An 11,644-nucleotide genomic window follows, 5' to 3' on the forward strand; every position below is an offset into this window, starting at 1 on the left:
GGAAGTAATTAATAGCATCATGAACACACATACAAATCCACCCAATATCATTTTGTCAGTGAACTAATTTGGGACTAATTGATTGTGATTATGATTGATATAATACAAACCTGACTTTAATTAAAAAATGGAAACATGAGAGGTGCAAAATGGCCCCACTCGGTTGAACCACACCAAATGTTTTTGAATCAAAACTCATCACAAGGAAAAAAAGATTCTATGACACCAGCTTTTGTATGGATCCCACTAGCAATACTCAACTGCCAAAAAGATCTTAGCAGAAAAAGAAAATAAGAAAAGAAAAAGAAGAAAAGTTTGCATTCTCATTCACATTTCACATTTCAAAGTTCACCCTCTCACAAAAGTAACTTGAAGGCCAAATAATAAAGAAAAATGGCTTAGACAAAGCCAAAAGCCTTCAAAAGCAAAGAAAGCAAGTGCACTTGCCACAAGTCATGATCATGTAGAGACATCGATGGCAAGTGAACAATGACACAGAAAGAGACAAGTCTGGTTTTGAAACAGGCTAGAATCCACAAACACTTTCAATAATCAACAACTGTAGATCTGTCCGTTGTTAATAAATCTATGAAAGTGTCTTGGTATGTCTAGCTTTTTGCACTTTGCATAACCAAATAACCTGATATCAACATTCACCATGACAAATCCAATGACTTTAATTGATACTGAATGAAGTTACAGATAATTAGTACTTGTGAACTGCATTAATTCATCAAACTAAAGGCTCGTGAGATCTGTTTGATAAAAGAAAGAGAAGTGGTATTTCTTATATGTACCATGAAATCGTAATACATCAATAGTATGGCACAATCAGTCATCGCAGTCAAAATTAGCACACCAAAAATAAATTTGGAAATGGGGGGAGATAGCTTTAATCAATGGATTGAAACGAATTCAAGAGAACTAAGAAGAAGAAAAAAAAGAAAAACTTGTGGATACCTTTCAAGCCCCTTCTGTTTCCCTCCTCCTTTGAAAATCTGTGTTTAGAAAAGATGGCACTGGCATGGCCATTTGAGCATCCAAAGAAGAGGGTAATTTCCCCTTCTTTGGCCACAACCAGATTTTTGACACAGAAAAGCTGTCACCTTTACTGACACTACTAATCTTCTTTGCTTCCACATCCCCCTCCACTGAAAACTTCCCATCATCATGGGCCATTCCTTTGGTGAACCTTGTGTTTTGATCTTTATCAATTTCATGGTTTAAGGCCACCCTCAGGTCTGAATTGCCAACCACATATTGGTAAGACCCCATTGAGTAGCACCTTCTTGCATCCAAATTACTGCTACTTGTCTCTCCCACTTCTCTCTCCCCACCCTCCACATTCAGCTTCTTGAATTTCCCAAGCCTCACAGGGAAAACCCCTTTCTCCACACTTTCTTCAACCACCACCGTTTTCTGTCTGGTACTGAATCCACTCTCCCCATTACAAGGACACCCTTCGTCCTCCCTCAGATCATCAAAATCAAATATAGGGTTCTCAATAGAAAATCCCTGAGTGAGAAGCGTTCCTCTGCAAAGAGGGCATGTGGAGTTTGACAGAAGCCATGTGTCTATACAACTGATGTGAAAAGCATGGCTGCACATAGGCAACAACCTCAGCTTATCCTTCTCAGAAAACTCACACAAACAAACAGCACAGTCAAAGGGCTCTTTCAACCCAACAATCTCCTTGTACTGAAACACAGGAAGAGCATCAATGAAGGCTTGATCCAAGCCAGAGTCGTGGAGATGGAAGAGCTGCTGCAGCTGCCGCTGGAGAGCATCGGATGTGGAGATTTCCGGGTGTCTGTTGGATTGAGCAGATGCAGAAGAAGATGGGTACTTTATGAGAAATCTAACAAGCAGGTGGAGGATGCCTGAGATGAAAAACAAAACAGCAAGAACCACTATGATGAAGAGAACAGCAGGACTAATTCTAGTGCCAGATGATGCTGTTGTTGCCGTTGAAGGTGGTGATTCTTTGTGGAAAGCAGCACCAGGAGGGTAAGGAGGTGGTGAAGAAGAAGAGGAAGACAGAAGGGGTGGTGAGTAGCTCAAGTAACCATCTTTCTGCTGGATTTGATGCTTAACCCATGCCATCTTCAAATGGGTATGGTCCAAAACCAACAACCTAGGATACATCCTTTCTGACATCTCATCTCATCGCATCAAACCTCACAGATCACAAAGATGTTCCTCGCCCAACACAATCATAGTCACATCTTGACACCTTAAACACTTCAAATGTTTTAGTTCACACTCAACCTTGGGACACAAACATACAAAGAAGTGAAGTACATGCATCTAGAAATGCACTCTCACATACAAAATAGTGATAAAGCAATAATTTTCTTTCACCCTTTGGTTTTTCACACGATGTGTCGAACTGAACTGACCTAACTCGCATAAGGGGTGGTGGTTCCCTTCACTACTTCACCTGACTTTTGGTTGGTTCATTTGATGTTTTGAAGGTAGAAGAAGAGGAAAAAGTGAAATGTGAAGGTGTTTGTAAATGGCTGTTTCTGTGTTGTGTTGTGATCCAAATTGGACAAGTTGGTTTGTGGTGAGAGAAGGAAAGAATCCAAAGGCTGAAAGTGGCAGCAGTTCCCGAAGTGCGAGGTAAAAGATCATAGATTGAAACACGCGAATTCTAATCCCACTGCCCAAATTCGCGCGTGCAAAATCACAGACGGATATTAGAAATCAAAATTATTCCTCTTTTAAATTTTGATGATGAAAAGCTTTAAAATTAAATAAATATAATTTTTAATTTAATGGTGTTAATTTATTTTTCGTATTTAATTTAAATATCAAAACATATTAAAATTTAAGATAAAGGTATTTTTTATTTTACATTTAAATTTAAAGATTAAAAATATATTAAATTATTAAATAATTTAAATAAACTAAAAATATGTATTTTAAAATTAGATACATGAAAAATACCTAACTTTTTTTCCAAAAGTGATTAAAGTTTAGTTTCACACATTTTGGAGGACAAAATACTCGTTTTACTAAGATTCGATTTACGAGTTTAAGGATTGTGCACTAAAATTTTTATGATATCAATCAATAAAAATATTATTAATTTAATTTTTAAGATACTTTTATATTTTTTTTTTCAAATTTGACTTACCAAATATGATAAAATAATCATGTAAAATGATTTTACATTATAAAACCAAATAAATTTTAATATAGTGAAGAGTTTTTCAGGGAAAGTTATTGTAAATACAAATTTTAAAATAACTTTTTTTATGAAAGTCAATAATCCAACCTTTACATAAAAATTTAAGATGAAAACACAATACAACAAACATTTGTGTTATTCGTGCATTTTAATTAATTTTAAACACAACTCTTTGATTTTTTTTCACTCTCTTTTTTATACATTTCTAAACAAATAAACTGATATTTTTCAAAATATAAAAGTATATATCATTCTGAATAGTATTTTAATTATTCATTTTCTTTTTTATCATTTTATTGGATGCCTCGATGACTCCACTCAAAATGTAAAATTGATCAGTAATTCTAAAAAATTCAATCTAAATATTTAATATTAATTATGACACCAAAAAATAACATTCATTGATTTAGATTTCAATTCTTCTAATTCTAGACCAATCCAACTCTTACCTATCTCTATCTAAATAAAAAAAAGGCTAAGGAGATAAATGTTTGATAACAAAGATCCTTAGTCACATTGAAAGTTTCCTAGACAAATTTCTAATTTCTAAAACTAGTTTTTCTTTTTAATCGATAAATGTTAGTAGTTAATTTTTATTAATAAAAAATTAAGTTTCTAATTTCTCACACCCTTTTTTTCCAGATCTTTTAAACTAATTTTATATATCTTAAATATTAATAAAAAAAATTAAATTTACAATCTCTTTCATCTTTCCTTCCAATTTTTACCATTCTATCTATAAAGTAAAATCAAACCAATACCTTAGCTTACCATATGAAGACTTTCCAACCTTTGACAGATCCAATGGCTAAAACTAGTTAACAGGAAACCTAAAATGCCATGTTTTATGAGGTTTCCAATGTCTTGCTTTGGACCACCTAATATCAAGAATAAGGTGCACTCAATCTTTAAGTATCTAGGAATATAGTTTTAGGTTTTGCTTTTTCGTTTTTTCTGTAATATAAAATTAAAACACAAAAATAAGATAAATGAGTAAACTTTTTTGAAATATAAAACACAAAAATAAGGTAAAACGAGTAAACATTCTAAGCTTTTCTTGAACCATCATTTCGATATAATAAGGGTAATGGGTAATATGCAACAAATATGAATATAGGGATCATCTTCATAATTACTATAATTTTAATCTTTTATAGGAGAGGCTTGTTAATTACTATAAGGGGTTTCTTTGTGGAAAAGGAATCATATAACTTTTCTTGATTATATAACCTTTAATACTTTCATTTTTTTGGTTTAATAATTATACTTCCATTAGTTAGGTAAAAATATCTCACTCTAAGTTGAATTATATGGCTAATTATTGACTTTAACAAAACCTAAAAAGTGACTAGGTGGTTAACTCCATCCAACCAAAATCTAATTGTCAACTAAATGGTTTTGAATTTGGTTCATATTAATCATCCTTTTCATTATTAGGTTACATGTTATTATCATTGTAAATTGAAATTGATATGCCACACTTATTTGCCTAGGCAAGACCAGATGGGAATTAAGTTCAATTATATATTTGGATTAGCGTTCTCAAACTTCATATTATTTTTCATTTTCATTTTATCTGAAAAATTATTAGACTACTTTTTAGTATAATAATCAAAGAAAAACGTGATAAGAAAATAGTCAACAATTTATTTTGTAATTATCATTTTTACCTTAAGTTGAAGCAAAATATTTAATTAATGTTACTTATATAAAATTTGTAAGATAAGACTTACATGTTTATTCATTACGATCTATTATATTTTTAATTAACGATGGATCTTCAACACAACTTTGAGATATGAAAATATTATATGTATGATGAAATACGTATGTGATCTAATATGAATAAAACAACTATAATATTATAGTTATAATAAAGGTTTAATACATCATTTGGTCCCTATTTTTAGGGGTTTAGTTCAAAGTGATCATACCTTTTTAAAAAAGTTCAGACCCTATATTTCGTTAAAAAATGTTTAATCTAGTTCTTTTCGCTCACGCTGTTAAAAACATAACGATACAAATGTCACCATGGTCAAACCTGAGTGAGCTGTGCAAATCCGGTCCCTACTTTCAGCCACGTATTCACCGCCATCCTCGTCAGCGGTCGGCCTCTCCAACACATCTCGTGCCACCACCAAAGCTATGCAACGAGAACACGAGAAACCCTAGGTCTCCATGGTGCTATGCAACGACGCTTGAACTTGGCTTCTGGTTTGCTTGCAGGTCTAATTGTGGTTGCAGGTGGAGGCAAGCAGCGACGTGATTAATGGTGGAGAAGAGTGGCGATTCGCGATATGCAGCAGCGGCGTATGGTGGATGATTCTGTGGTGGAGATTGGACGACAATGTTGTTGGCGCGACGACGATTTGGCTGGTGCGAGGGTGAAAATGGTGAAGATTGGTGATCGCGGCATAGCAAGGGATCACGTTGGGTGGCGACGTGAGAACGAAGGTGAGATGCGAAGGTGATGGAGGTGCAACATAAGGGAGAAGACGCTTTGGTGGTGGCACGTGATGTGTTGGAGAGGACGGCTGTCGACGAGAATGGCGGTGACGACGCTGGATGGTGCGGCGGCTAGGGTTTCTTGGAGAGAAATTAGGGTTTGTCTGGAGATGGTGATGATGATGTGTCAGGGTGGTAATGTGACAGAGTTTTTTAAATTTTTTTGAATTAAAAAATTATTTAAGTTCACCTATTAACGTCTTTGCGTGCCACGTGCTTATGAGATGCCACGTTGCACCGTTTTGTTTTTAACAGCGTGAGCGAAAAGGACTGGATTGAACATTTTTTTTAACGAAATAGGGGATCTTACTAAACCTTTTTAATAGGTAAGATTATTTTGAACCAAACCCCTAAAAATAGGGACCAAATGATGTATTAAACCTACAATAAACTTAATTAGAATAAGTTCTAGTAAATTTTGATATTGTACTGTATGGTGTACCAATCGGTGTATGCCTAGGCGAATTGATTACCGACAGGGTATAGTCGCTCGAGATAGAGAATCATGTGGTTAAAGATAGTTAAAAGTCAATTAATGTGATAACGGTCATTAATGGACAATTTAATAGGTATCTTAACGATCATGCTCCATCGGTAGTTAGTTGGTCTAGGCATACACCAATCGATACACCATATAATACAAATACCATTTCAATAATCATTTATGTGGAACTCAACCTTATAAAATTGATTTTAAAAAAATATTTAATCATCTTAATTCTTTATTTTAAAGATTGCTGGAATCTCATGTATTTAGGATGTGGATTGGTTATGTTGTGTGGATGAAGAATATATTTTAAGGTTTTACTACTAGAATGTTTTTGACCATTTTCGAATAAATGTTTTAATATTTAATTTTTTTTACCGTTTTTTTATTATAGGTTGGACTACTCTAAATAGTCTCTGTAATATATGTCTTTCATTTATTTTAGTGATAAAAAAATGATTTAATCAAATATTAAATCTTCAATACTATAAAATAATACTTTCTCTTAAAAATGAAAATCCAAACAGGATATAAGTCCTCAACTGAGGTAAATCTTGAGTTAAATATAGAAGAAAGTAATAACGTGTTTGATTATTGTTTTTTTTCTCTCTCTCAAAGTTTTGGTTAAAATGAAGATATTATGGAAAGTTTGTAGTGAAGATGTTGCTTAGAAGAAACGGGTTATTTGGACATGCACATAGGATAAAACAGTGCTTCTTTGAAATCTTAAAAAGTTGGGTTAAGACTTTTAAGGCAATTACAAACGTTGATATTGGACCACTATCAATGAATAGAATAATCGTTAGCGTGTATAATAAGGATTTTAAGTTTCCCTAAATCTTCCATATTACCTAAATTCCACAAGCAACTAAACTAACCATGGTTGCTATCACTATCTATGTTTCTTCCACAATGATACTAAGAATAAACTAACCCTTCAAAACTTTATGTTTTCTATTTATTCACTCTTTTAATTAAACAAGTGTGTCATTAATAAAAATAAATAATTAAATATCGACATAGATAAAGTGAAATATATAATCTTACTTGTTAAAATGATTTAAGAATATATTAGAATTTATTCTTATATCATTTGTTATCCTACTATTTTAAATATTATTTATCATATATTGAAAGGTTAAATACCTGTGAATTATACACATTTAAATTAAATATATATATAGATATTAAACTATATCTAATATATTATTAAAAAACAATTAAACTTTGATTTGAAGGTCATTAATATTGTAAAAAGACTTTTACATTAATTATTTTTTATTTCTTTATGTAAAAATTATGTTCGATATTATTATAAGAGACATGAATTTACAACACATAAAAATTACACAACGTAAATTTACGTTAAACATGTGTTTAACATAAATCAAACACTTGTATAGGCTTAATATAAAAGTTTAATACTATATCAATCCATATTATGTCTGATGAAAAAAAAAGTTAATGAAAAAATGGATATTTTTAAATTTGCTCCACTTTAGCACGTTGTACATTTTGACAAAATGGAGGAAAAATAAGTGAATAAGAAGCCAAACTTAGAAAAAAGAAATGGATTGCCCTTGAAGAAAATTTAGTTAGATATGTTCAAGGGTATTTATTACCCTTTAGAATTGAGTATCCTAATTACCTTTAAATATGTGAGTAATGAAATCTTTTTTCTAAGTTTGACTATCCAGCTGACCAATTTTTCTTCCACTTTTCTCCAAAATCTCTCCTTTGATACATAACATTCTAAATAGAATAAGTTAAAAAAAATACTTTTTTCCAATGTAACTTTTTTTTTGTTTGGTGGTAAAAATGAATTAAAGAATCAAGGTTTGATTTCTATTTTAAATGTCATGAAGATTAAAAAAATCAAATTATTTTACTAAAGTGTTTTATAAACCATAATCAATACCAATATATTTTTACAAAATGTAAATTCATGATCGAGTTCCTTAATGAACAATCATGACCTGATCACATGATCGAGTTTCTTAATGAACAATAATGACCTGATCACAAATAGATCGATCACAAATAAAAAAAATTATTAGCAAACAAATTTTAACGACAAAGTAAAAACAATATAAATGAATTTTCAAACCATATTATTAGTATCTAAATATTAGCTACCATGCCAAGTAATTCGTGTTTAAATTAGTCTCTAATTTAAAATTAAAAACTAATTTAGAAGTAAGTACCTAAAACATTGGTAGTTAATTTTAAAGATCTATTTAAAGTCTAATTCATAAACCAATTATAATTTTTTATTCATAATAAATACTATTTTAGATATTGATAATTTTTAGTCTATAAAATAATACATAATTTAGTTAATATAGTGACTAAGTATTTTAGTCTTTGAAATTGATTACTATTCAATTATTTTTCTTGTAGTGAAACCATAACTACAAGAACGTTTTTGTTATTTTCGTATAATAAAAAATGAAAAAAAAATTATTTTGATATATATAGAAAGAAAATTTATGTCAAAGATCTTTTTATCTAAAGTAAAATAGATAATTTACTAATTTACATCAAACACTATAAAATCAAGAGTAAAATAATATATTTTACATTAAATAAAAGATTCCAACATAAGTTTCCTTATTTTATTTATAAAAATGCTACCTTTATTTTTACGTGAACTTTATCACCAATAAATGTAAAATGAGATAACATAAATGTTGTAAATATTCACACATTCATAAAATAATTATTTAAAATATGTCTTTTTTATATATGTGCATAGTTGGAGAAGCATAGACTTGATGGGCCAGTTCGTTTGGATGAGGCCACAAGCTAATACTTCTCACTTATTTCGCAATAAAGGTTTCAATCAAATTTCTGCAATTTATTCAGCAATACATTAAAAAATAATTATTTAAGAAGAATTCTGGAATGTTTACTACTGTAGAATTTTGCATTTTCAACACTCTTCCGGGACCGTCATTGACCAACCGTCGTAGAAAAAATTACTGTCACACTAGTAAATAAATGGTTTAATGTCTCGGTCCCTATTTTCGACGTGAATCTCAAATAGGTCCCTTTTCTTTTCGGCGTCTCAATTGGGTCCTTTTTTGTGTAAAATTGTAGCAATTAGGGGTCTGCCGTCAAATTGAACAAACGGCCGTTTAATTGTTTGTTAGGTGGCATGAACAGTGTTTTCAGTAATCATAGGTGGAATTAAAAAAGAGTTTCAATTAAAAAGTATGAGCTTAAATCAGCTTTAGTGAGAGGGCATAGTGAGAAAACTGATTATGATTCCCATCTCACACTGACTTTCTATCAAACACCTTCTTCAACCTCGCGCCACGTCAGCCCTATCATCTTCCACCCACTGAAACCCTAACCCTAGCCGCCACTGCCGTTCCGCTTCCGCCGCTCCCGCCAATGCCGCAAGTCGTCGCCACGGCCAGAAAATCATCTCCTTCCTTTCTCGCCGGCGCATCAACGGACCACCACGGTGCCTCAACCAAGACCGCCGCCACCTTCCTTCTCCTTCGCGCAAGGGTTTGAAGCCACCACGACCGCCATCTGCGAGTTCGTCTTCGCATCACCAACATCTCGCCGCCGTCGCACAAAGTCACCGTCCTCTTCTCCACCACCATCAACCACGCCAGCCGCCGCGACACCACTCTTCTCACACGCAAATCATCGAACACGCACCAGCCACCGCAACCTTCATCGCGCCTCTCCTCCATTGACGAAAGCTTGGCACAACCATCTTCATCTTCTCCATTCTCGGAACCCAATCGCACCTTCATCTCGGATCATCACCTCGCGATCTTCACCAACCATGCCGCGACCACCACTAACCTCCCTCACCTCGCGAGCTTCCTCGCCGTTGCCCAACCTCCATGGCAGCCATCACACGCCACCGAACCTTCCCGCTCTACAATCGAACCTGCATAAAAACCAGACCTGCAAAGAAGAACCCAACAATCACAAATCGCGCACTGTTAGGCGCAGGACCCATGGCTTCCTCAAGCGGAACATGTTCGGGTTCATCCTCTCTGCTTCAGAACTCGGGTTCTGAGGAGGACTTGCAAGCATTAATGGATCAGAGAAAGAGGAAGAGAATGACATCGAATCGCGAATCTGCACAGCGATCTCGCATGAGGAAGGAGAAGCACTTGGACGATCTGGTTACCCAAGTGGCTCAGCTGAGAAAGGAGAATCAGCAGATACTCACCACCGAACGAGATCATCGGTTAGAGTCTCTGAACGAGATCATCGAACTCTGGTTGTGTGTGAGAAGGAGAGGGGAAGATGAAGTGGAAATTCCCACTGTGCCCTTTCTCTAAAGCTGATTTAACGTCATAGTTTTTAATACAAAACTCTTTTTTAATTCCACCTATGATTACTGAAAATACTGACCATGCCACGTAATAAACAATTAAACGGCCGTTTGTCCAATTTGACGGTAGGCCTTTAATTGTTACAATTTTACAAAAATGGGGACCAATTGAGACGCCGAAAAGAAGAGGGATCTATTTGAGATTCACGCCGAAAATAGGGACCTACCGAGACATTAAACCTAAATAAATATATCATTCTGACTAAAACTATATTAAAAACGTAACCAAAACGGCAAAACAATGATAAATATATTTAGAATCATCATCAAAAGCTAAGGAAAAAAAACGACGGTTATATTTATGGGATAATGACAATATTTTTTATAATATTTTAACAATACATCATTATGTGATTGGACTATATTGATGTTTATAATTATTATTATTAATTGTAAAATAATGTTAGACCAATCACCGAATAATACGTAAATAGTGTTAAAATATCATCAAAAAATTGTTGTGAAAAAAAGTATCATTATCTATATTTAAAACAGTCAATGTGATAATTCACCATAAAATCATGACTTTTTATGTGTGCATCTTTTTTTTCTGTACCGAGCTGTGATAAAGGTCAAGCTGCCAAGCTTTCATTTGCACTTGTAGGGAATGGTGCCACGCCTAAAAGTCTCACAATATTTTTTTTTTAATTAAAAATTGTAATTAAGAGTGACTTAATTTAGGACAATTTACCTTATTATAAATAGTGGTTTTCTGGTTTGTAAGTACAAATTTGAGTTAATAAAAAGTTGAGATTTTTCTCAAGCTTTTTTTTTTTCTTTGAAAGTTTGATGCTTATATTTGAATTTCAATATTCAATTTCAATATTCAAAGCAGTGAATCTTCTTCACTTATCTTGAATCTTTTTCGAGTAGTGTGTTTCTTCCATTTTTGTATTTTTATTGATTTGACATTCTTTATTTCATCTTTTTGTTCGACTTAGCTAAGAGTTTATCCATTTTTGTGTCCGAATAAATCCTAGAGTCCCAAATTTGAAACGAGGCATACATCATCTAGTAATCTGCTTATTTGAAATTGTACATTTCAGTATTGGTTCGTGGTTAGTCTTTAACACATTCAATTTGACTTGTGTGCTTA

General features: G+C 33.0%; 1 protein-coding gene and 1 pseudogene across 1 annotated transcript; one reads left to right on the plus strand and one right to left on the minus strand.

Moving 5' to 3' along the window:
* Window positions 1–302: 302 nt before the first annotated feature.
* Window positions 303–2,645, minus strand: LOC124820363 (RING-H2 finger protein ATL46 pseudogene; annotated as a pseudogene).
* Window positions 2,646–9,247: 6,602 nt separating this feature from the next.
* LOC124847639 (bZIP transcription factor 44-like) lies at window positions 9,248–10,544 on the plus strand. Its single transcript, XM_088114461.1, has one exon. The coding sequence runs from the start codon at window positions 10,049–10,051 to the stop codon at window positions 10,493–10,495; it is 447 nt and encodes a 148-aa protein (XP_087970587.1). The 5' UTR covers window positions 9,248–10,048; the 3' UTR covers window positions 10,496–10,544.
* Window positions 10,545–11,644: the final 1,100 nt, after the last annotated feature.

The sequence above is a fragment of the Vigna umbellata genome, chromosome 4 (assembly GCF_029865625.1).
Source record: "Vigna umbellata cultivar VRB3 chromosome 4, Vumbellata_1.0, whole genome shotgun sequence".
In the NCBI taxonomy this organism is placed as follows: domain Eukaryota; kingdom Viridiplantae; phylum Streptophyta; class Magnoliopsida; order Fabales; family Fabaceae; genus Vigna; species Vigna umbellata.

Coding starts and splice junctions, on each gene's coding strand:
- LOC124847639 (XM_088114461.1), top strand. CDS start 10,049: ATGGCAGCCATCACACGCCACCGAACCTTCCCGCTCTACAATCGAACC.